The sequence below is a fragment of the Coptis chinensis genome, chromosome 2 (genome assembly GCF_015680905.1).
Source record: "Coptis chinensis isolate HL-2020 chromosome 2, ASM1568090v1, whole genome shotgun sequence".
Lineage (NCBI taxonomy): Eukaryota > Viridiplantae > Streptophyta > Magnoliopsida > Ranunculales > Ranunculaceae > Coptis > Coptis chinensis.
The window spans coordinates 2,896,884-2,924,339 of NC_141457.1; the positions used below are offsets into that span (position 1 = coordinate 2,896,884).

Sequence of the window (27,456 nt, forward strand, 5' to 3'; positions counted from 1 at the left end):
GGTTTTACATGACTTGGTCGAAATTTTATCATAGCTTGAGCTAACGGGCTAAAATATTTCACTAGGGTCCAATAATCAAGGTCTAAATCTGTAGTGTTTTACCGTTACACCTTTTTCATCGACTTGTACTGCTCCAAATGGGTCTAGGCCTGAACAGTTAGAAAGAAATTTTGAGCTAGTTATTTGGATATAAAATAGGCCTCAATCAGAGCTCTCTGATTCCAAAGATATGCCCGTTTGAAGTTCTGTTGACTTTTCAGCAGTTTTCCATTCGGGTTGATTTTTACTTGACTCCATTGACTTGGGCTTTTTTAGGGGTTTTTTTTTTTTCATAAATCTTGGCCTTTATCTATGGTTTTCACCTAGCAATCTATTTAGCTTCTTTTTATGCACAATTGATGTCATTTCAACACTTATTCAACTCGAAAGCCTAAAATACACAAAAGCAAGTAAATAGTGTAAACTCACATTATTAATAACATAATTGGCTTAAGTATAATACTATTAAAGGGTTTAAACCAATAGGAATTCCCTAGTGGATGATTTATAGCCTCGTGAGAGTTTTCCAGAGAAGATACTCACAAACTTCATTTATACTGCAACGACTAAGTAATAAATGCAATGTTCCCTTAATTTAATTTATATAAAAAAAATCTATACATCCTACTAGCAATGAATAAAGAATAATCATTTTAAAACCTAAATTAATACATTCATAATAATCAAATCATCTAAAGGTAAACATAGATGCAATAAACTATGCTATGAGATGCAATATCAAGTCCGTTTATGAAACTTTTGGAATAGCATCCTTAAGTAGGTTCTCACAAGGAATGTGTCAAGACATAATTCTCTCTAATTTTTCCACTCAATTTCGATCACTTCAGTGTGCAGTGGGCACACGCTTCCTCACAATCTCAATGACATTACAAAGGAGCCAAGGTTGATCAAACACAACTACTACTAACTATCAAACCAACCTATTCCTAATTAAGCTAGAGGTCTTTATTAGGTAATATGGAGATTAGGTGGTGGTTAAAGAAGAAATGGAATGGATGATGAAAATGACAAGTTTGAGAAAATAGGGTCTTCAAATTACATTACTTGATAAGAGCCCAAAATTGTAGTTTAAAGCCTTTAATAGTATTTATTTAGTCAATTATATTATTAATAATATAGGTTTATCACTAATTACGTGTTTTTGAGTATTTCAGGCTTCGGAGTTGAATAAATGTAAATTGGTTACTAATTAGGCGCTAAAAGGAGCTAAAGTGATTGCTATGAAAGTTCTATGAAGAAAGCCCAAATTTCATGGAGAAAAAAGCCCTTAAAAAGCCCAAGTCAAAACTGTTAAGTGAAAGTCAAATCGGATTAGAAAGCTAAAGAAAAGTCAACAGAACTTCAAAAGGCCATATCTTTGGTCTCAAACCTCGGATTTAGGCCCATTTTATATCAAAATGACCGGCTCAGAGAGATCTTTCCAATGATCTAGACCTTGACTCGATCAGAGTAGTATAAGTTAGTAAAAATTCGTGATACAAAAACACGACCAGAATTAGAAGTCTTGGATTCAACAAATTGGGTTTTGGACTTGATTTATGGGTCCATAACCTAACCTAAAAGCCCATGCACGAAATTGTAACATAACCTCTCCTATATAAAGAGGGTTAAGGCTAAAACAAAGTTGGCTACTCCCTCTTTAGTTTAGAATAAATTAGGGTTCTCTTTCTCTCTCTCTTTCTCTCTTTTCTCTCCTTTTTTAGTTTTAGTTTATAAGTTTAGTTTGTAGCCTCCATTAGAATTATTAATAAAAGCTTTAGTTTACTTTCAATTCAAGTATCTTTAAATTATGTCTTCTATTCAATCTTTAGTTAAGATGATTCCTATGATACAAGGCTAAACCTCCATTAGAAGAGGTTTATGAAGCCATGTGAGAATGATTGGTAATTAGTATGGTTGTGGATTTGTATTAGCGTTTTAAGTTTGATTCTTATGATTGTTTAGAGATAAAGATCATAAGAGTTGAACTAGAGTTTAGAGCCACCACCAAAGAGATTTGTGGTAGAGCTAAACTCTCATGCTAGTGAAGCCTTGATCTGAGAGGACTTGGTGTTCACTAGGGATCAATAGGCAATTTGATAATCAACCTAATGGTCAATCGAATTGCGTGGTGGATTGAATCTTCTTTATACCCTTTTATCATCATTATATCTACTGTTTTGACATCTTATTTACTGTTTTCACATCATATATTACTCTCATCATTGTTTCTTTTGTTTGATTAGTTGAATTCTATTTATGTCTTGATAGTTTATGAGTGGAACGAATCCGTACTCTTTATATATTGCATAATGAATTGAGAGTAGGAATATTGATCTAAGTACTTATTTAGTTATTTGATTATTTGTGTTTACGCATAGATAGTTAATTTATACATAAATTTGGCTTTATCATTACTAGAGAAAACCTTGTTATTACTTTGCTTCTACATTTATGTTCCATACTTAGCCCTTTATTGGCTTTTGACTCATTTTGATTCTATTTTTTTGGAGTTCTAACTCCCCCCCCCCTGATCCAACGGTCATGTTTCTTCATCTAGAAAAAAAAAATCATCTCATAGTCATTGGATCTTGCAACTGGGGAGGGGGGGGGGGGGGTATTGTACCTATAGAAATGTGGCAAAAATTGGTGGTACCTATAACAACAATATTATAAAGATAATATGATAACATGAAGCACAATTAAACTGTTACGTACTAACTAACACAGACTCTATTGGAATAAACAAGATAGACAAGGGGTGTCAAAATGTTTTGAAATGAAAGACCAAAATACTCCACCCCCCAAACAAATTTGAAAACTCTTTTTAAGTTTGAAAATTTTGTGACCTATACGCTAGAAATGTGGTATTGTACAAAAACTTGGGTCTTTTAAATTCAGATTGGCTTAATTACAAAAATATGCAATGTACTTAGGTCCTCTTAACACTTGTATCAACATACAACTTTTTTTAACAAACGTATCAATGTACTATGCCCGATTTCACAAAAATAGGAACCTGTTAACACCTGTCAGTTAAGTGATGATGTGTCCATTAAATGATGATGTGTCTGTCACTTAACTGACGGACACATCATCATTTAACGGACATATCATCACTTAACTGACGGACACATCATTATTTAATGGACATATCATCACTTAACTGATGGATGCTAACAGGTTGCTATTTTTGTGAAATTGGTCATAGTACATTGATACGTTTGTTAAAAAAAATTGTATGTTGATACAAGTGTTAAGAGAACCTAAGTACGTTGCATATTTCTGTAATTAATCCATTCAGATTCCCTACACTTACTAATATATATTTATGTTTTAAAAATGTTAATATTTTATGGTTTTGATTTATGGAAAAGCAAAAATACGAGGAAGAAATAAAAATGAAACTCACTCTATAGAGAAACACTACTCAAATAATGAGAAAAAGTGCAAGATAAGAATATGTGATTTACATGAAACGTGGGCTAAGGATCCGACACTTACAACCACACACTCTAAAAGGAAGGTCTGGTTACCTTAATGGTGCACTCCCATGAGATATGAATGGAATAGAGTACACTGAAAAATAAGATGAGTCTTTTATAGTCAAATACTCTAGACTTTATCTAAAACATGTTTAACATACATCTTACTATATATGAACAACTGAAAGAGTTGTGGGTTTTTCAATAAACAACAAACACGGTATGCACCCCCAAACAGAATCAAGCATCAAGATTCTCTACGACGTAGCTTAGTGGAATGAGAGCAAAACCAAATTGACCTAAAGCCTAACTGAGCGTGTAGCTTCTTCTTCTTGGAAAGAACCCAAGTAGATGATGTGGAGAAAAACGATGGACGTAGAAAACACTTGGGAGGTGGATGTGTTGTAGAAGGAAAGGGTGAAAAGGATGAGAAAGTTGGCTTAGCTGGCACAAAACTTATTAAAGGTGTAGGTCTGTACTATCTCACACCTGAAAATGAAGGGTCAGGTGGCTCGTCCTTAGGTATTACTGCCTCATCAGGAAGGTTTAGAAAGTCATGAAGTATGGGAGAAACAAGAAGGTCAAGTGCAAACTTAAGGTTCTTTTGAAAAGGTGGAACGCGGAGAACATTGGTGGCGGAAAATGATTGAATTTCATGAGGGTTCACCTCAGGTGAATGGTGGTCAGGTGGTGCTTGAGGTAATTCTAGAGAGGGTGGATCATCATAGGCTCGTAGAAACGCGTAGAATTCCTTATCTAGCTTGTTCGCATCCTCATAATTGTGGTATTCGTCTGCATCTTTTAGAAAGTCATTTGTCTCGTCCATTAGGAGGGTAACGTCATCTCCTATAGGAGATGGGAGATTCTCAATAAAGCTCCCTTCTTCATGCAACTCTAGTTGTGCAAGCAAGATTTGAAAAATACCTACTTGAACAGGAATATCTCCAAAAAATTTAGGCATGGGTGGAATATGATTTCGAATCATCTAAAAATTTCCTAAATAGCCATCAAGAAAACAGTAAAAAAATGTGCCTAGGAGGCCTCTCAATCGATCATCTGATCCATAAAGGGAAAGGGGGAATGATTCCTTCTTGTTCTAGTGTTAAGCCTCTTATAATTAATGCATATCTTCTTCTGTCGGGGAATGACATCTAATATGGGAGGAGTGGGCCTCAAGATGTCTGCAGGGGATGTTTAATCCATAAGGAATACTGAAGCCCTTGGGTGCTCATCAAGCACCGATGATGAATCCACAGAAGGATCGGAAGATGGAGTAGACTCCAAAAGCTTGTTGACCTCTTCGTCGTGGGAGTCAACATCTAAGTCAAAACTGCCAAAGGACAGGTATTGGTGCATCTGGTTGGTTGGAAATGTGTTGTTGAAATAGTCATGTGCCAAGCTCTCGATCATGCGAACTTATTCGTCAATGGTCTTATCTGGTGTTTGTTGCATCATCCTGAAAACATTCACCTTAATTAACATAAAGGTTTCCAAAGGAAATGGACATCGAACCATCTTGGCAGTTAATTAAGGCATTGGCGGTTCCCAAGAATGGACACCCTAAGATGATTGGAACAGAGTCATGAGCGACTTCTGTGTCGAGAATAACGAAGTCGGCTGGGTAGTAAAAATCTTAAACTTTGATAAGAATGCTTTCAAGGACGCTTTTGGGATACTTAATAAAACGATCGGCTAATTGCAAAGTCATTTTAGTAGGTATAAGTTCATGTAGACTGAGTTGTTTATATAGGTAAAAAGTTAGTAAGTTAACACTCGCCCAGGTCTAATAGAGCAGCCGTAGTGAAAGTATCGCCCAAGGTGCATTGTACAATAGGACGACCAAGGTCATTGTATTTAATGATTCTATTATGTTTAGATAAAGAGAGAAGTTGTTCAGTTAAAAAGGTTTCTCAGGGATGTTTGTTCTCCTCTTAGTGGTGCACAAATCTTTCAGGAACTTAAGGTGTTTTGGTAGACGTTTTATATAGCATCTAGAAAAGGTAGGTTTATAATCAATTTTTTAAAAACTTCTCTAATCTAATAAATATTCTCGTCATTCTTAGACACAACTAGATGCCTTTGGAAATCACTCAGCACATTGTAGGTATTTTCCTGGTTTCAAATATCGTCATGACCATGTACGTGATATTTTGCATGATGTCATTTGGCTGGCAGAAGTGCAAGTGAAAAAGGTGGCCCCTATAAATTTCCTAACATGCCCAGCTGATGGTATATCTTCGCTTCGACTAGCAAATGTCTTGATCTATAACTGGTTAGAGTGTAAGCATGTATGTGTTGATGTTACAAGTGTCTCTCCCATGGTAGGCTTTGGCAATGGAATGTTTGAGGTATGGTACTTAGCTAATAGTGTGGCGGCAATGAAGATGGAGAAACATGAAGTAGCATGCATGTCAAATCAACACCGGTTTATTGCATTTACCTTTGACACTTTTGGTTTTTTGCCATTAGAGTCGGTAGAACTTCTTAGAAGATTACAGGGAGTAATGGACAATAGCGTGATGACGACTGGTTCGTATGAGTATGTATTTAGGAGATTTTGTTTTGCCATTCAGAAGGGGATTGCGGTGCAATTTGTGGCACTATTGACCTTGTAATGACCTGAAATTTTACCTAAGGACAATCTAATCATTTCACGTGTTAGTTTCGTGCTACTATAGAATAATTGGTGTAGACTGATGTGGGTGACGAGTGTTGGTATAAGTTTTATTTAAGTATTCTAGTAATTATTAGAGCCACCCATGGCTTATGGGGGATAAAGAGGCGAGAGGAACGAAGGGAGACGCCCAGAGAAAAACCTGAGGATCGATCTCTCTCTCTCCCTCTTTGGGGTTTCGCCGTCTCTATCTCTCTAAAAGATGTGGGCAAGGACGAAAAAGAAAAAGAGCATGATTTTGAGAATGTGGAGATATAAAGAGAATAAGATCACAGTTTTTAACCGAAATTGTGAGCTATTTTCTAGGAGATAAGCCACAATAAAACAAAGAATCAATATTCTGATTATGGCCACCAGATTTCAGTATTGCCATGGAGAACTCTTCTCTTAGAAATTGAAATGCTCGTAAGGAGTCGGATGCTAGACTCTTTAAAGTCCATGAATTAGTCGGCATGAGTTGTATGTGAAGTGTAATATATTAGATTGATTTTGTAATTTGGTAGATTGTATTTTAAGTATAGGAATATTTAGTTTACCTTAGATAGGTTGTTCCGAGGATATAAGTGTATCTATATATTGCCTCCTAACTTGGAGAAGTATATACGAGAGAATTATTGTATATGCAAAACTCTGTTTGACATAGTATCAAGAGCAGTTTGATACTGAGGGAGTTACTATTTTTTGTTTTTTTTTCCAATCAGCATAAATCTGTAGTGAGTCCGATGGCCATCACTACAAGCGAATCAACCAAACTAGTCCCAACACCAACACCACATATCATTGTCCATCAAGACAACTATACGTTTCCTACTGGTATTACACTCTATGAAACCAATTACTCATTATGGTCCCAACTTATGGAGATGCGTATTGGCACTCGCAACAAAGTTGGATACCTCACCGGAGAAACAAAAAAACCAATACTTGGAGATCCAAATCTTGGAACACGGATTACTGAAAATCACAAAGTCAAAAGTTGGCTTATTGACTCAATGAGTCTGTCGTTGATGCAACAATTTATTCGTCTTCCCACAACCAAGGAAATATGGGAGGCGGTATCAAAAACCTTATATGATGGATCGGATGAAACATGTATTTTTGAATTGAATCAGAGATCCTTTAATTCCATGCAAAGTGGTCGACCCATTGTCAGCCTACGACTATAATGAACTTGTTGTTGTTTTCTAGGAAATTGATCACAGGACTATCTCTCAAGAAGGAACTGTTGAAGGGGTGGTCCAGCTGCATTCTGCCATGGCTAGGCTTAAAGTTCATATTTTCCTCAGTGGACTTGACTACGAATTTGGTCAGGTCTGTGGAGAAATCTTACGAAAAGACCAAAAACTCGATTTAGAGAGTACATATGCATATGTCAGGAGAGAACACCAGCAGAAACAAACAATGGGAGGTTCTCGTCCAATCTCTGAAAGCTCAGCTATGTTGGCTAATCATACTCGACGAAGACCATCATGGGGCTCTTCAAAGAATCGTAACAATCAAACACCTGGTAAATCTAGCAACCTGGTATGTTCTCATTGTGGTGAAACATGTCATTCTAAACAGCGATGCTATGAACTAATTTGCTATCTTGAGTGGTGGGACTTCATGAAGAAACCTCGAAAGAAGATTGTAGGACAAGCTATGGTGGCATCTACCGATGACGATCAATCACCACCCAGCGCAAATGTTGCTCACCCAAGTGTTGTTAGTAAGGCTTTTGTATTCTCTACAACTTCTAAGAATAATACTTGGATTATTGATACAGGTGCATCCGATCATATGACTAGGGATTCCAATCAATTACAACTTTGTTTCCCTTCTCCTCAATCTATTATCTCCACAGCCAATGGTAGTACCTCTCTCATTACTGGAGAGGGTCGTTCTATCATCTTATCCACTACTCTCACTTTAGATACGGTTCTTGTTGTTCCATCCCTTGAATATAATTTGTTATCTGTTGGCCAAATTACCTCCACCCTTGCTTGTACTATAACATTTTGGCCATCTTTTTCAGGACATTCTAACTCGGAAGATTCTTGGTTATGGTGTTAGACGAGGCAAACTCTACTACTTGGAGTTGACAAAAAATGGGGGGGGGTTGTCAGGCAGAAATTTAGTTAGGCAAATTAAATTAAAACTAGTAGCAAAGAGACAGCTCGAACAACTATATGGCTGTGGCACCGGAGACTAGGACACCTTTCTTTTGGTTATCTGAGGAAGTTAAAACCACACCTTTTTTCAGTTTTGAATGATTAAGTGTGACACTTGTGAATTGGCTAAGAGCCATTGTATTCCATATTTACCAAGTTTGAATAAAAGTTCAGTACCTTTTGCGGTTATTCACTCTAATGTTTGGGCTGCAAAGATCCTTTCTATTTCTAAAGCCTGTTATTTTGTTACATTTATTGATAAATGCACTAGAATGACTTGGGTGTCTTTGCTTAACAGAACGGGTGATGTATGGTATACACAGCTTTTTAGGAATTTCATAATATGGTTAGCACCCAGTAACAAAAACAGATTTGTGTTCTACATGTCTGACAATGGTACTGAATATGTAGATACATCTTTTGGCACATTTCTGAGTCATCTTGGAATCCGTTATCAGACCTCTTGCACCTATACTCCACATCAAAATGGATTGGCGGAGAGGAAAAATAGACAATTGCTGGAAGTGGTTCGTGCATCTCTTTATGGCATGAATATGCCTCGGTTTTATTGGGGAGAGGTTGTAAAATCCGCTGCTTATCTCATTAACCCCCCCCCCCCCTTAAAAAAAGTACACTCCTTACTTTCGATTCACTTTCCAAATCTTGAACCACGAATCTTTGGTTGTACTGTATATGCTCACATTGAAAAAAACCTACGAAATAAACTTGGTCCATGTGCAAAACGATGTGTGTTTGTTGGCTATTCTGAGTTTCAAAAAGGAGATAGGTGATATGATCCTCAAACCCGAAAACTACAGGTCACTTTGGATGCCTAATTTCGTGAAACAGAACCTTATTACTCGGGGGGAGTTTTTAGACCTTCTCTTCAAGGGGAGAACTATATTGAAGAGAATGTTTCACAAGGAGATGGAGGAGGAGATGAATTTATAGAAGTGAATGAATGGCTTGGAAATGGTGGTCAGCAAGGCTATGAGAGTATTCTTGGAATTGAGAGTGATGTGTTAGTGCAACCAACACCAGAAATAAATGTAGGTGCACCCGATATGGCAGAGTCGTCATCAATGCCTTCAGAGTTGTCTATGTCTACACCGTCAACTAAAGAATCAACCCAGAATGTCCTTCCTCAGGTAACTTCGAAACCCAGTATTGATGAATCTAATGAAATACGTGATTCTACAAAACAAAATGTATTGCTCCCAAGTATTCACAAAGATCAAATAATGGAGTTCCAAATAAACAATATGAACCTGATCCGAAAGCCATGACCAAGTACCCAATTAGCAACCATACGTCTTCCCATAGATTCTCTCAATCGTATGCATTTATTTTTAATCAATTATCCATTGTATCTATTCCTAGTAGTGTGCAGGATTCATTAGTTGATCCAAAATGGACAAAGGCAATGAATGAGGAAATGGAGGCGCTACAGAAGAATGCAACTTGGGAACTTGCCCCTTTGCTCTAAGGGAAGAAAACAATTGGATGTAGATGGGTGTTCACGGTGAAACTTAAAGCAGATGGTAGTATTAATAGGTATAAACCCAATTCCACCCCTTTAACCTCCAATGTCTCTCTCATCTGTCTCTCCTCTCCCCTCCCCCTTCCCTACTGCCTCTCCCCCTCTTTCCTCCTTTCGGTCCAAGTCCTCTCCTTTCCTCTTGGGCCCATCTCTATGGCCCCATACCATACGAGGCCCAGTAGTAACTTTGGGCTCATCTCTTGGGTCCAATATCATCCGAAGCCCACTTGTCTCTTTGGGCCCATCTCTTGGGTCCAAGACCATCCGAGGCCCACTTGTTTCTTTGGACCCATCTCTTGGGCCCAAAACCATCCAAGGCCCACTTGTCTCTCTATCGCTCCTCTTACCTGTGATGGTCGTGGTCATGAATATGTCTCACACAGATGCCCCCTCTCGGGTCCGTCGATGAAGACGGCAGACCCGAGAAGACCTTGACCTGTAGCGCTCCAAAACTCAAACAAATATACCTAAGACGTGACCTTCCTGGAAATTTTTTGGCAGCGTCTCCTCTGTATTTTCCGCATTTCATAAACATAATAACCTGTCATAACCTGACAATTTAATAAGGGTACAACCAAACCACATATAAAGCCTCATATCTCAGTTGTAAACTCAACTACGAAAGATAACTGATTTATAGAACTGGCAACTTAACCATCTCGACCAAAGCCAAAAATGACTAGAAATAACGGCGCCCATAGCAACAAATATCTACCTTATAGCGCCACTCATTCTCTCCTTGCAATTCCCGCATCTGCCTATTTGTAACCAACTAACATACGTAAGGGTCCAATATTAAACATATCCCCCAGATCACACCAAGCACGCTCCAGCATATGTATGTGGTTGGGAAATAAAACAACAATCCACATCTTAAACATAAAACTCTACGAGGTGGGTATCTACGTGGGGAAGCCACCTGGCACCGCTGCTTCCCTTCCAGGGATCAAGCCATAGGTAGTTCTTCCCTCTCATACCAATACACCAGGCTACCAAACTCAAAATATACTAGGTCCCATACGTATTCAACGCCACGAATAAAATTTAAAAATAGGCATGCACAACCTAACACCCTAGCTATAAAAGCCATAAACAACAAGCTGTAAACTCATGTATATACCGCACCATTAGAATATGAAACGGGATGATTAATAAACCGAAATAAACAACCCATCATCTACGCTGGCTCCGTCCTTTGGGCGGCGGCAGCAGGTATAGAGGGTCGTGGTACTTGCTGATGTTTTTGAGTGAAGGATCAAGGAGGAGCGGACTGCCCTTGTTAGGATCCATGTCGAGAATATCACACTGACTGCTCCCTAGATTGCGACGCTTGTTGAAGGTCTCAAAGGAAGCATCGGCGTATGCTCGGGACTGCGAATCCGGAACCCCACCTGACACAAAGACCCGCTGCCTTGGAGATGTTGGGGGCAGCTCAGTTTGCCCCCAAATTGAATTCAGACCTCATCATCCGCGGTGGACTCATCCCTCTAGCAGCCATGGAGATGTCGAGGGCAGCTTAGTTTGCCTGGGCAACTTAGCTTGCCCCCGAATTGACTATGGAGATGTTGGAGGCTGTTGAGTTTGCCCGAGCCACTCAACTTGCCCCCAAGTTGACTATAGAGATGTTGGAGGCCGCTGAGTTTGCCCGAGCCACTCAGCTTGCCCCCCAAGTTGACCGTAGAGATGTTGGAAGCCGCTGAGTTTGCTCGGGCCACTCAGCTTGCCCCCATGTTGAAACTGGAGATGATGGAGGCCGCTGAGTTTGCCCGGGCCACTCAGCTTGCCCCCAAGTTGACAATAGAGATGTTAGAGGCCGCTGAGTTTGCCCGGGCCACTCAGCTTGCCCCCAAGTTGATCGTGCAGATGCTGGAGGTCGCTGAGTTTGCCCGGGCCACTCAACTTGCTCCCAAGTTGACAATGGAGATGTTGGAGGCCGCTGAGTTTGCCCGGGCCACTCAGCTTGCCCCCAAGTTGACAGTGGAGATGTTGGAGGCCGCTGAGTTTGCCCGGGCCACTCAGCTTGCCACCAAGTTGATCGTGGAGATGTTGGAGGCCACTCAGCTTGCTCCCAAGTTGACCGTGGAGATGTTGGAGGCTGCTGAGTTTACCCGGGCCACTTAGCTTGCCCCCAAGTTGACATTGGAGATGTTGGAGGTCGCTGAGTTTGCCCGGTTCACTCAGCTTACCCCCAAGTTGACAATGGAGATGTTCGAGGCTGCTGAGTTTGCCCGGGCCACTCAACTTGCCCCCAAGTTGACTGTGGAGATATAATTCAGCTCATACTTGTCTGATCTTGAAAGCTATGTAACTGCACACTAAACAAAAGGCATAAAAGTACCATAGTACATGAAACTAAGTAATTCTCAAACCATTCTCCCATTTTTTATCATGAAAGGCAAAGACAAAAATAAGCAAAGTCAGGAACACATCATAAAAATAAATCGAGAAACATCGAAAGGACGCACTGTTTCGTGTTACTTAAGCTAGGAGGTGAACAAGGCCTGAGTGGCTGCAAGCTGATAGGAGACATATGAAAGTAACATAGTCTGGCTTCGGACCCTCATTCTGCAAATCGTGGAATAACAAGAGTGCCTCCCTACCAAGACCATGAATTCCATACCCAGCTATCATAGCATTCCACGAGATGATATCACGCTTTGGCATCCTGTTAAAAACCTCCCTTGCAAAATCTATCCTACCACACTTTGAGTACGTATCAATAAGTGCTTTACAAATTGAGGTATCTATTGCAAACCCACAAACAGTCAAATAGCCGCGGATTGCATCTTCCATCTTTGCAGGAAGCAATAAAAAGGGCACATGCTTGCAGAAAGCGATTGAAAAAGGGCGATGAACATGGCAAACAAAATAGCCATCGGCCCCCACTCTGCTATCTCGAACTGATCCACCTCTCTAACCATTTCGAACTCGAAGCGCCATTGTTGCATTTCCAGCCAATGTTTCTCTCGTCCAAGCAATTTATCAACCACCCACTTTGACACTTTGAAGATCGAGCTATTGTAACCCCAAATAAAAAGGCGAGTAAGAAGTAGAATCCAAGAGGGCAAGCTTTAGAGCAGTATTCAATTCGGTGATGGCGTACAAGAAACTAGTATATTGAAAAAGAGAAGCAACAACAAAGAGTCGTGAAGCTATACTCTGAGAATCGAATCACCGGTGGGTGCCCATGAATCCATTGGGAAAAGACTTGATGCTACTGCACCACTTCTCGTGCTAAAGAGTCTTCTACTTTTCCAAACCGTACTTGAAGCTCTTGCTGTAAAGTGTGTTTTTCTTTATATCTAGTATGGAGATGGTACTTCAAGAACTTCTTTGACGAACTGACAGTGGGTACTTCAAGAACTTCTCGCACACACCAGCAGATACAAGTTCTGATTTTACTAGTCAAGTTACTTGCGATGTAGGTTGTCCGTGCAATCATTCAAACATCTCTCCACCTTTGATATATAAGTCGAATTCAACTCCCCCTGGTCGCTGCATTGAGCTAAAGAACATTCAGCTCCGCACAGTGAGCAACAATAACTCAACATTTCACCTTGATGAAGATACGACTATAAATGGGGAGCTCAAAAAGGAAAACAACTTTGAACCAAGCTGGCAGCTTGTCATACACAAATGGAGGCAGTGGAATTAGTGGACTCGTTGTTCTTTTATAGAACACATATTCTGGTCTATTGCTAAACTTTTGATCGGTTGATTTCTCAAGCAATGGAATGCCACTGACAAAAAGTAACAAAAGAGTAAGAAATACTGGTCCATGGATTACAAGCCATTCTGCACCTTCCAGTATTGAAGTGGAAGCCACAAAAACTCCCCACCATAGGAAAATCTGCATCACTCGCCAAAATAATTTGGATGTCGATAATATTTCCAGAGCCCAACATTGCACCACCTTCCTCTATTGTTTGCAGAGTTCTTGAATGCCAGCTTTTGTTGATCCACAGTTGCTTCGATAGTAAAACCCACAGCCCACATAATCCAACCGACAATATCTATAGCTTGAATAGATGGATTGCTGTCGCTGGCATTAACTAATGTTCTGGAGTAAACTCACAGTCCACACCCATACCGCCTGCAAAATCCAGAAAACTGCTAACTTCCCGAGATTAGAGCGCATCTTATCAAGACGCCTGTCTTCTCCCCACTGCAAAATCCTGAGTAACAATAACTCAAACAAATTAAATGCACACAACTGCTGTTGGATTTTCTCTTGAAGGGTTCAGATTAGGACAACAGCTGAATAAGCAACTTCAATCACCGACCCACGAATTAAGGAGCCCCGAATCTATTTTTGATTACAGAATAGAAATCAACGCCGAAACATGCAACCATTCAAAAATGGGAATGGAAATTTCAAGTTATTTCTAGAACCCACACATCACTTCCATCTACATCTACCCTTTTCAAGTCCCTTCTTCTTCTCCAAATTTCAGTACCAAACAACATAATAACGACGAAACAAAGATTAAACCAGAGTGAAGGTACTGAGTTATGGTTGTTACGAAACGGTCAGCACAAAAAATTAAAAAGGGGAGAGTGAGGAAAGTTGGATGAGAAGGAAGTGGGATTTTGAGGTGGAAGACTGGTGATGCAGAGAGCTTCCTCCTCTTTGATGCTGTTGAGAACACAGAAAAGGTCATCTTCGCTCCCCACAGACGGCGCCATTGTATAAACCCAATTCCACCCCTTTAACCTCCAATGTCTCCCTCCTCTGTCTCTCCTCTCCCCTCCCCCTTCCCTGCCGCCTCTCCCCTTCTCTCCTCCTTTCGGTCCAAGTCCTCTCCTTTCCTCTTGGGCCCATCTCTATGGCCCCATACCATACAAAGCCCACTCATAACTTTGGGCCCATCTCTTGGGCCCAATATCATCCGAAGCCCACTTGTCTCTTTGGGCCCATCTCTTGGGCCCAAGACCATCTGAGGCCCACTTGTTTCTTTGGGCCCAAAACCATCTGAGGCCCACTTGTCTCTCTATCGCTCCTCTTACCTATGATGTTCGTGGTCATGAATATGGCTCACACATGCAATGAATGAGGAAATGGAGGTGCTATAGAGGAATGCAACTTGGGAACTTGCCCCTTTGCCCAAAGGAAAGAAAACAATTGGATGTAGATGGGTGTTCACGGTGAAACTTAAAGCAGATGGTAGTATTGATAGGTATAAAGCGAGGTTAGTTGCAAAAGGGTATACACAAAGGTTCGGTTTGGATTATCAAGGGACTTTTGCAGCAGTGGCCAAGATGAACACAATTCGCATTCTTATATCCATAGCAACTAATCGGGATTGGCCTATGCACCAATTTGATGTCAAAAATGTGTTTCTCAATGGAGATTTAGAGGAGGAGGAGGTCTACATGGATTTGCCATCCACCTGGAGTTCAACATAGTTCCTCATGTAGAACTAAAGTTTGTAAATTGAAGAAGTCATTGTACGGGATGAAACAGTCACCAAGAGCTTGGTTTGGGAGGTTCTCTTCTACAATGAAGGCATTCAGCTATAAACAAATTAAAGCAATTCAAACCATACTTTGTTTATAAAACACAAAGAAGGGAAGGTAACAACTTTGATCATGTATGTTGATGATATGGTTCTAACAGGAGATGACCCATGCGAAATGACAGCATTACAAGAGTATTTGGCTACTAAATTTGAAATGAAGGATCTCAGAGAACTCATATATTTTTTGGGAATTGAGGTTGCTAGCTAGATCGAAATGCAGAATTTTCCTTTCACAACAGAAATATGTGCTAGATTTTTTGACTGAAACTGGAATGCTTGCTTGCAAACCATTAGAAACACCTATAGAAATGAATCACAAGCTTGTATTTTTTCCAGATCAAGCTCCAGCAGACAAAGGTCGTTATCAGAGGTTAGTTGGAAGATTAATCTATTTGTCACACATGAGGCCGTATATAGCTTGTGCTGTGAGCATGGTAAGTCAGTTCATGCATGCACCAAGTGAGGAACATATGAATGCAATATATTGGATCTTAAGATACGTGAAGAATGCTCTAGGAAAATGATTCCTATTCTCAGAAAAATGATGTTTATTTCCAACATTGAAGGATACACTGACTTTGATTGGGTAGGGGATCAAACAGATAGAAGATCCACATCTGGGTATTTTACTTTTGTTGAGGGCAATCTTGTAACCTGGAGGAGCAAGAAGCAAAAAGTCGTGGCCAGATCATATGCAGAAGCTGAATTCCGTGGTATGGCTCATGGTATATACGAGTTGTTGTGATCAGAGGTGTATTAGAAGACTTGGGAATTGAATATAAACAACCTATGACTCTTCATTGAATTAATAAGGCAGCCATTGAGATTGCACAGAATCATGTACAACACGATCGCACTAAACATGTTGAAGTTGATCATCATTTTATCAAGGAGAAACTCGATCATGAGATCATACATTTTTCATTTAATTTGTCCGTTCTGAAAGTCAATTAGCCAATATGCTCACAAAAGCAGTTTCGGGAAGGGTGTTTCATGGTATAATCAACAAGTTGAGCAAGATGGATATCTATGCTCCAACTTGAGGGGGAGTGTCGGCATGAGCAGTATGTGAGGTGTAATATATTAGATTGATTCTGTAATCTGGTAGATTGCATTTTAAGTATAGGAATATTTAGTCTACCTTAGATAGGTTGTTTCCTTTCTTTGAGGATGTAAGTGTGTCCATATATTGCCTCCTAACTTGGAGAAGTATATACGAGAGAATTATTGTATATGCAAAACTCTGTTTGACAATTATGCATAGACTAATTAAGCCCACTCTCTATTGCCTTTAACTCTTGAAACAGGATTGAATGCTCATCTCCTTGTAGCCTCCTAATAGACTTAACTATTTAAGTATTTGACTCCTGTACAACGGACTCACTAACCTCATTTGTATTTGAATACGAGCTGGAGCTAGATTACAAATTACTTATTTTTGTTTTTTCTCAATTACATTACTCTATACAAAAGTGAGTATATAAGAATACGCATGCATGGAGTAAATACAACCGACTCAGTAACCTCCTTTGTACTTTACTAACCTCCTTTGTACTTTAGGATGCTAGCTACTATCACCTCCATAGTTAGTCCTTGTTTCACAGCACTTGGCGAATGGAGCAAATACAACCGACTCACCAACCTCCTTTGTACTTTAGGATGCTAACTACCATCACCTACATAGTTAGTTCCTGCTAGAGGACACTAGCACACACTTGACCAGCCTAGATAACTCTAGCAATCTCTAGATTACAAATTAAATTACTTATTTTTTTTATCGATTAGTCTATACAAAGTACAACAAGTGATTATTATATAAAGAAACGCATGCGCAGTGAGGGAGAGAGCAAAATCAAGTGACCAAATGAAAGAAGCATCAGCAGCAACACCAAGAGCAAAACCTAGTACGAGTGTTGGAATTGATGCAAAAGAAAGACACAAGTTAGGTGAAAGAGAGAGAAGAAAAGAAATGCGAGAGCTCGTGTTATCACTTCACTCTTTACTTCCACATTCCAACTTAGTTAAGAAAGAACAATCTTCTGTCCTCAGCGAACTCATCAAATACCTTCCATTAGCTTCAGCAAGACTACAGTCACTCCAAGAACAAAGAGACTCCGTTAGATCAGTTATGACTACTGATCCAGTAGTATTTAAAGAAACTAGTCTTGACTCAGGTGACTCTGATATTAGAATCATGGCTGAACTATCTTTCTCGGTTTCAATTCGAGTTCAAGGTGATCGAGTTACCGTCTCTCTATCTTATGCACAGGGTACTTCAAAAAATTTGTCGTTATCTGCTGCATTGGATGAACTGGAAGCTCATCAGCTTCAACTTATTCGCGCTACTCATTGCCATGATGGAAGTAAAATGTTGCTTCACTACGAAAGCAAGGTGACTATGCAAGCATGTTTTGTATTTTCAGATGGTTTGCTAAAGTAAATTTTGCCAATCCATTACCACGCTTGTCTGATTTTCCCAAAAACTTTTAGGGGGTCTCAATTATTAAAAAAAAAAAAATTTTTTTTCAAAAAAACAATTATTCTAAAATCAATTTATTTATTCATTTTTTGATTGACAAACATGTTTTAAATGAGATCAGTAACTCAGTAACTCTTTGATGCTGGCGGAGATCAAGCCCCAGACCTCTGGTATCATCACCCAAAGATTTTACCGACTTTAGTCGGCACCTGCTTCTAATAAATTTATCAAAAAAACAAAAAAAAAATTATCAATAAACTACTAAAACTTGTTTATTATAAAACTTATATTTTGAGGACAAGAATTACTTTTTTGCCAATAACATCTTTTTCGAAAAATTACGAAACAAACACATTTATTTATGAAAATGAATTTTATCATGAAAATGTTTTTTTTTTATGAACATAATTTTCATTGATCGATCGAGTTAAGAAATTATTACTAGCTCTGTGCCTCTGTTGCATTCCATGTAGGGGTGTAATAAGGGGCGGGGTGGGTCAACCGCGGGTCAAATAGTGATGGGGCGGGTTTAGGGGATACAAATCCAGTGGTTTCCGATAGAAGGGCGGGGCGGGGCAGGTTGAAGTGTCATGTCTTAGTACCATCACCCTACTGTTAGATTGATTGACTTATGGGGCGGGTTTTGGGCGGGTCATTCGGGTCGGGTGGAAATTATCATTTTAACCCAATTTCACCAAAAAAAAAAATTCAAATTCTGCAAGTAATATATTTCCAATCCACAACATAGAGAAAAAAAATGGAATCAATCAATGAAAAATAAACAAAAATAAAAAAAACTTGAACTTAAACCCAAAACCATATCTGCAAATTTGAAACTTCTTTATCGTGATTTACCATTTGTAAATTGATTATTTTCCATAGCATGATAAAATATAGGAGGGAGGATCTATGGTACAAAACAATAAAATATAAACTAAAAGAATTCAAAATTAATACAACGATGAATAATTCATCTTCTCCAAAATTCGAAAGTTGAATTTGAACTTTTGATATTTGCCCAATGTTCAAACTTGAATATTTGAAATTGATGTTGAACTCATAAGTTTCTGTTATAACTCCCAAATTCTTACAAAAGTTAAAAGAAAATATAAACAAAATACAAAAATATTAGACTTGAGTCTTGAAATTGAAACGGTGCGGGTCGAGCGGCTTGACGGGTCGGGTTTGAACATAGAACCTGGACCCATATCCCAACTGCATAAAAACGGTGGCGGGGCGGGGCGGGTTTGGGTGGCGGGTGAAGACCGGGTGCCCTACCGGATGATGGGTCAACGGTTTTTTTTTACACTCCTAATTCCATGTAAACATGCAAAATATCTATAAACACACAAATTAAGCAAGACATTACTCCCTTAATAGCAACTATTAAGTTCAAGCAGAACCATGGGGCATCTTCCATCAACCTCTTGCTCATGTGTTTTTCTATAATCCAAAAACTTCACATTTCTTTTGAAGTTATATTAGTTATTCTTAATCAGTGATATGAAACTACATAAAAACACAAAATCCAGGTTACATTCTAGTCTTTGAAATTTCAGAAAGGAATTCTAGTACAATATATATCTAATTGAGACGAGTTTTAGTAGAGATGCTATCCATGGTATGGAGATCCTCTCTACCAAAAATCATCCCTTGGTAGGGAGGGATCAATATAGTATGGTTTTCATATCATGGTTTATACCATGCCCCACAATTTCACCTACAAGATGAACTAGAACCTAGTTTTTGTGGATATGTCCAACAAACTATGAAGATCATCTCCACAAAATTTCAACTCATTTAATGGAGTTTAACAATGCCAAAAGTTGATTGCAAAATCGAAGAATCTAGGCCATTAAAAAAAATTCAAAGTTGTCAAAAAAATTTAACTACGTTAGAGGTTTCCAAATAAGCTAAATTTTTGCGGAGTAGCAATCCATGGCTAGTAGATCATATCCACAAAATATTAGTTCTTAACTCATCTTGTAAAGGGGTGTGGTATAAACCATGGTATAAAAAACCATGGTAAACAGATTCCTCCCCATTACATGAGGGGTTCCATGGACATGTTAAAAAAACAAGTAAACAAACTCAAAATTGTTAGGGCATGTAAAAGGTTTAGATTAGCCTAATTTTTTGTAGATATGATCTCCTAACTACTTTAAACATTGTCAAAGAAAATTATTCAAATCAGAAACTTGTAACCCTATCAAATGTACTCGACAAATTAGGAATTATTAAGAAATGTGAACCATTCATTTTCACGATTCTTGATACTATATTTGGCAAGTTTAGATTTTTTTTTATATTTTTTGTGATAATGTTTAGAATAGTTAGGAGATCATATCTACAAAAAAATTAGGCTAATCCAAGAATTATATATAAATGTCCTAACGATTTTGAGTTTGTTATGAGTTTTTTTTAACATGTCCCTAGAACTATATATGGGGAGTGTCCATATACAACACTTTTTATCGGGCGGCGGTATGGGGGGGGGGCATAAAATGGGACTAGTACCCCTTTTGGATGATATATGTCATATATCATCCCAAATATAGAGAGAAAAATGGATGATATATGTCATATATCATCCAAAAGGGGTGCTAGTCCTATTTCATGGGGTGTCAATACTGCAGCCCTTTTTATATAACAATTTATACAATGGCCTATAACTCACTCTACAAAATTAATTACAACTTGTTTTTTTGTGGATGTCATCTTTCCACCGTGGATAACAACCCTGCAAAAAATGGACTCATTTGGAAATTTCTAAAGATGCAAAAAGAATTGAAGGTTGTAAAGTTCAAATCCTAATCGTTAAAAAAAATCACATTTTCAAATCAACATTTGGGAGGGGTAGATATTTCAAAATGAACTCAAATTTTGTGGACTTGATCTTTATAGTGATAAGATCATACCCACAAATATATAGGGGAGGGATCCATATACAATACTTTTTATACAACAATTCATACAATGGCCTAAATCTCACTCCACAAATTTACTTATGACTTGATTTTTTGTGGATGTCATCTTCCCACCATGGATAACATCCCTACAAAAAATCGACTCATTCACACATTTCTAAATATGCCAAAAAAGGGTTGCAAAATTTTAAATCCTGACCGTCAAAATAAACTATATTTTCAAATCAACTTTTGAAGGGGGTAGAGATTTCGAAATGATCTAAATTTTTTTGGATATGATCTGTGTAGTCGTATTTTCATACGCACAAAATATCAACCATTAGTTCAACTTGTAAACGGGTGTTGTATAAATTGTTGTACAAAAAGTGTTGTATACGAGGAGGGATCAATATACAATGGTTTTCATACCATAGTTTATACCATGCTCCACAACTTCACCTACAAGGTGAACTAGAATCTAGTTTTTTTTTGTGGATATGTCCAACAAACCATATGAAGATAACCTCGACAAAATTTCATCTCATTTGATGGTGTTTAACATTGCCATGCCAAAAGATGATTACAAAATCGAAGTTTCGATCTGAACCGTTAAAAAAAATCAAAGTTGTCCATAATTTTTAAGTAGATTAGAGGCACTGCAGACTAATCCATTAGGCCAATTAGGCGGTTGCCTAAGGCCATAAGTCTTGGAAAGTGTCTAATTTCCTGATTTCTCCTTATAATTTTGCACAAATTCCTTCCTGTTTTAAATGTGTTCTATGAAATAAGAAAGGGACATGAGAGTCAATTTCTTATTTCCAAATTCAGTTTCTTCACACACTAAATTTAGGAGAGAATTGAAATTATCTTGAGTATTTAATCCAGTAGTCCGCTCTCCTCCCACAAGGTTTAATCTCAAGGTTACGCATGAATCTAAGGGTTATAAAGTGCATCATCATACTAACTTTTGGCGAGGGTGTCTCATTTAACTAAAATATTACGTCAATTAGCACATATCTATTTTACTTTACAGTTCTTCTACAATCATCTTTTGATATGGTTAAATATTACCAAATGAGTTGAAATTTTATAGAGGTGATCTTCGCAACTAGTTGAACACATTCACAAAAAACTAGGTTGTAATTCACGATGTAGGCAAAATTGTGGGACATGGTATAAAATGTATGGTAAATGTTATATATATATAGCCTTGCTCCTAAATAGACCTTAAATAAGGACCAAATCTAAAACAACCACAACTTCACCTACAAAATGATTTAAAACCTAATCTTTTATGCATATGATCTACTAACCATAAAGAACATCTCTACAAAAGTTCAACTCGTTTGATATCTTCTAACTTAGATAAAAGTTGTTGTCTATTTTTAAAAAATATCTAACGGTCCAGAAATGTCTAGTTTTGCAATCATCTTTTGCTAATGTTAAAAATTGTCAAACGAGTTGAAGTTTTGTATAGATGTTCTTTATGTTTAGTAGATCATATGTACAAAAGATTAGGTTTTAAATCATTTTGTAGGTGAAGTTGTGGTTGTTTTAGATTTGGTCCTTTTTTAAGGTCCTTTTAGGAGTCGGGCTGTTTATATAAACGAAACAATATAGGGGTGTCAAAACTTCAACAATATTATAAAGATAATATGATAATATGAAACACAATTAAACTATTACGTACTAACTAACACATACTTTATTTGAATAAACAATATAGGCAAGGGGTGTCAAAAGGTTTTGAAATGAAAGACCAAAATACTCCACCCCCCAAACAAATTTGAAAACTTTTTTTAAGTTTGAAAACTTTGTGACATATACTATAGAAATGTGGTATTGTACAAAAACTTGGGTCTTTTAAATTCAGATTGACTTAATTATAGAAATATGCAACGTACTTAGGTCCTCTTAACACTTGTATCAACATACACTTTTTTTAACAATCGTATCAATGTACTATGCCCGATTTCACAAAAATAGGAACCTGTTAACACCCATCAGTTAAGTGATGATGTGTCCGTTAAATGATGATGTGTCTGTCACTTAACTGATGGACACATTGATAAGAGCCCAAAACTGTAGTTTTAACCCTGTAACAGGCATACTTTTAGACCAATTATGTGAGTAATAATTAAGAGTTAACACTGATCACGTGTTTTTATGCATTTCAGGTTTCAAAGTCCATTATGTGCAGAAATGTGCCACTTTAGCGAGATAAAGGAGCTAAGGTCCCCTAAGGAGTTCCGTGATTAAAGGCCAAGATTCAAGAAGAAAAAACCTTTCTAAAGCCCGGTCAAAAGCTGAAAAGTCGACGTGGGAACGGAAAAAGACACAAGTCGTGAGAACTTTTGAAGGCAGATCTTTGGACTCAGACCTCGGAATGGGGCCTACCTTATGTCAAAACGACCGGCTCGGAAAGAGCTTTCCAATGGTCTAAGCCTTGATCCAATCAGAGGAGCAAAAGTAGACGAAAAGTCTGTTGAAGCCAACTGCAGTTGAAGAGGCCTTTTTGGACTGAAAGAATTGGGTTTTGGGCCTGATTCTCTGGCCCAAAACATGGATCCAAGCCCATGCACGATTTTTGGATCTGGACATATAAAAACAAAAGCTTAGCTCTTTGTTAATGGTAGCTAGTTAGACATAAAACCATATAGATAATTCTAGATCTAGTTTTCAGTAGATTAATTAAGTTTTAGTTCCATTTTCAATTCTTGTTTTAGATTAAGTCTTTGAATCATTGTTCTTGATTGATTAGATAAATAAAATAGTTATTTTGTCAATTTCGATTTTTGTCATCTCAATTTATAGATCTAGTTTTAATTCTTGTTGATTATTATTTCGTAGTTTAAGTAGATTGAAACATTGTTAGTTAATTTAGTTAAGTTAGAATTTTAATATGATGAGTAGTTATAATTCAATGGGAAATGATGGTTTGATGACTCAAGGCTAAAACCTCCATTAGAGGGGTTGATGAAGCCTTGATGAAAACTTAGTGGTATAGTGTAGAAGCATTGTAGAATCTATTCCACTCTAGAAGGTCGTGATTCGCCATGAGAATGGGTGGACGACCTCACATGCTAGTTAGTATTCAGTAGAAATGCCATGAACACTAGGGATTAGAACTCAAATTTCTTGCCGTAAGAACGTAAGAATCGAGGTACAAAAATCTATGCTAGGTTATTAAGTTGGATTCGAGGTGGATTCAATTCCCCTCTAATCCTTTATCTAGATTCAAAAACAATCATATTTCTATAGCATTCGTAGTTAAATTCAACATAATCAATTTCATATAGGTATCGTAGTATAACACCCTTCGTAAAGCTCGCATTAGACTTAAGACCGACAAATTAGACTATAAAACATTCCATGCTAGAGAACTAGGAGTGGAACGAATTTGTTACTCCACTTTATTTCGATAGAATTGAGAGTAGAAATCTTTGATAAAATATAGGCACATAAGAAAGTTTTAGTTTACTTACGTTTTGAGTTCATCGTTCATTTCGTAGGTAAACTTATTCATTTTATGTTTTATCAAATGGCGTCGCTGCCATCTTAGTTGCACTTTAGCATTGTTTTCATAGTAGAATAAGTCATTTTTAAGTCCCATTAAACCCACCCACCCTTGTTTGATTCATACTGTGGTTATCCGTTTCAGCGTTAAAAATTCGACAAAATTACATCGCGTGATCGCACCTATAAGGGCGCACTCGCACCTATAGCTTGGAACCTTGAGCGACCACCATACCATACCGAAGCGACCGCGCTAAGTTCTTGGAACCACGAGCGACCCGGCTTCTAAGCTTAACGCACCAGCGCCCTAAGCCAAATTTTCCAGATTTCTACTGGGTTTGTTTGAACTTCGATTTTTAAGTTTTTCGTTGTTCTAACTTGTTATTTATTTAATCGAACACGCGTAAACAAGACGCTATTCATAAGCGAAGCAATGACACTATCAGGTATTCCTTTCTTCCATACCTCGTGATCTCCGTTAGACGCGTTTATACTAACTATCAAGATTGTTTGGAGTGTTGTAGGTTTTTAGACTTAGACTTGCATGAGATTAAGGTCCGGGTGGGAGAAAAACACCGAACGTAATTAACCGTCGGCGTCAACAAACAAATCTATCGAAAGTATACCAATCACTACACCTCTAGCTACTATTCCACCAACCACACCGACATAATGGTGAAGAAAGAGAGACTCCTCTCTCGACTTTTACAAAGCCTTGGCGATAGCCCTAAATCTTGCATCGTTCTAGCGGACCCGATTGGGGATTTTGAATTCCCCAAACATATTTAATTTGTTACCCGTTTTCCATGGTTTAGACCATGAAAAACCTTATCAACACATGCATAGGATTGAACAAGTCCTTACAACATTCCATCATCCTACGGTTTGGTGCGGAACAAATTAAACCGAGGGTATTTTCCTTCACCTTAGCCGATAAGGCAAATTGCGTCTTGGTTAAGCGCCCAAGCCTAACTCTGCAATGGACTCGTGGGCTAAACTTGTTCAATTTGTTTATGGAACATTTTACCCACCCCTAAAGACGGATGAGATGCTTTCCGAGATTCATTTTTTCCGACAAAATCCTCATGAATCATTTTCGGAGGCTTGGAATCGTTTCACCGATCTGCTTATAGAATGTCCACACCATAACCTAGCAAAAGACATGTTAGTACGTGCCTTTTTCAAAGGACTTCAACATCACCATAAAGAAGTCCTTAACATAATGAATGGGGGTAGTTTCCAAAGTAAAGGAGCCTCGGAGGCTTACAAATTTTAGAAGATCAAACTAAACGTAATAACAATTGGGGGTAGTGATGATATCTCCCTACATTTGTTAGTTCTTCTTTAACAGATTAAGGTCACGGTATGTTTGAGATGAAACCCGATCTAGAACTAAAAATTTAATCGAATCTCGACTAAAAGGTTGAGGCTATTTTCGTGCAACAAAAAGCCTATCCCCGTCATGAATGTTAACTCCAACCCATGTAATGTCCGTTTGAGTCATGAGCACCCGAATCCTATTGTCCTCTCGCCTATGAACAACAACAATTAGAGCAAGACAATGTTTGCTCCATTAATAGCTATCCTATTCCTAATGCCCCATGGAGACAGCATCAACTTTAGTTGGCGAAACAATCAACAAGTTTCACCTCCAAGGGTTAATAACCAAAATGTTAGGCAAAGTTTAACAACTATAATCAAGCTCCACCTAGGCAAGGACAGGGGACAAAGTCGGGGAAATTATAATAATTATAACAACCAAGCTTAACAACCACGACAAGGTTTAGCACAAGGTCGGGGTAATTATAATAGTTATAATACCAATAGAGGTATCGTTAGGTTAACAATAGTAACTATCACAACCCACCCATAAATAATCAACGTGAGATAGTTCCGGTCGCACCACACGTGACTACTACACAATCACATCCGGATCGTATAGGCGCCTTTATACAAAGTTACCCAACAACTTTTCCAATCAATGACTCAATCAAACCAACAGATCTTACAATCCATAAATCAGGGCATACAACAGTTAGCCCAAGAGAAAGCCCAACCAAAAGGCGTGTTTCCAGGACAAGCTATACCAAACCCTAAAATAGCAAACACAGCCTTTGAGGTAAACAGTAATACTAGCACGGAAACTACAATCGTAGGTGATCTAAATGCCATCACCACTCTCCGCTCTGGAAGAGTGGTTGATAACAAAGTAACTATGCCTATAGTTACCCCATCAGTACTCCCTACACCGGATATCGAACAAGATACCGAAATAGAAACTGAAGAGCCTACCGCTGTAGAGGTACCAGTTAAACCACAACCTAAGAAATAGAAAGCCAAGTTTACACATCAAGTCGAGCCATACGCTAAATATAGAATTAAACCACCGTTCCTTAAAAATTAGCCATGCTAACCGGGGATCTGAACTTTGAGGAGATTAGGAACGTTTTCAAAAATCTAACGATAAACCTTCCTTTTTCGAAGCTATTAAAAAAGCTACCTAATCACGCTTAAGTTTCTTAAAGAGTTGTGCACTACTAGGCGAAGACCAACATACCTAAAGACGCCTTCCTAACTGAACAATTTCCAACTTTATCCGAAAATAATGGAATTGTTAAGTACAAGGACCCTGGTCGTCCTACTGTAAAATGCACCTTAGGAGATTCCCACATGACGACCGCGTTATTAGACCTGGCCGCGAGTGTTAACTTACTCCCATATTATTTGTATAAACAAATAGGTCTACCGGAAATGCAACCTACAAAAATAACGTTGCAATTAGTGGACAGGTCAATTAAGTATCCTAAGGGTGTAGTGGAAAACGTGCTTGTTAAGGTTCAGGATTTCTACTATCCTGCTGATTTTGTTATCCTCGATACAGAAGTCGCTAACGACTCTGTACCAATCATCTTAGGGCGCCCCTTCTTAGCAACTGCCAACGCACTTAGAAATTGTCGCGATGGTAAGATGTCCTTATCTTTTGGCCATCTTACAGTTGAGGTAAATGTTTTTAAAATGATGAAACAATTACCAGATTCCTCTATAGATGGGGAGGTTAGTATGATCGAAAGCTTAGCTCAAGATTATTTTAACAACACGTTTCCTGAAAATAATATGTACAAATTCCTTTCTTTTGGAACTTCAGATT

General features: G+C 38.3%; 1 protein-coding gene and 1 pseudogene across 1 annotated transcript; one reads left to right on the plus strand and one right to left on the minus strand.

Moving 5' to 3' along the window:
- Positions 1 to 13,432: 13,432 nt before the first annotated feature.
- On the minus strand, positions 13,433 to 14,574 carry LOC147514377 (uncharacterized; annotated as a pseudogene).
- Positions 14,575 to 17,252: 2,678 nt separating this feature from the next.
- On the plus strand, positions 17,253 to 23,110 carry LOC147514378 (uncharacterized). The gene is made up of 2 exons (XM_086594373.1): positions 17,253 to 17,799; positions 22,970 to 23,110. Exons 1-2 carry the CDS (start codon positions 17,272 to 17,274, stop codon positions 23,006 to 23,008), a joined length of 567 nt encoding a protein of 188 aa, XP_086450499.1. The 5' UTR covers positions 17,253 to 17,271; the 3' UTR covers positions 23,009 to 23,110.
- The last annotated feature ends 4,346 nt before the right edge of the window (positions 23,111 to 27,456 follow it).

Bases quoted from the DNA above. Each gene is read 5' to 3' on its own strand.
- LOC147514378 (XM_086594373.1), top strand. From the start codon at position 17,272: ATGAAAGAAGCATCAGCAGCAACACCAAGAGCAAAACCTAGTACGAGT. The intron at 17,800-22,969 runs GTGACTATGCAA...TATGCATTTCAG, and splicing joins TGCTTCACTACGAAAGCAAG to GTTTCAAAGTCCATTATGTG.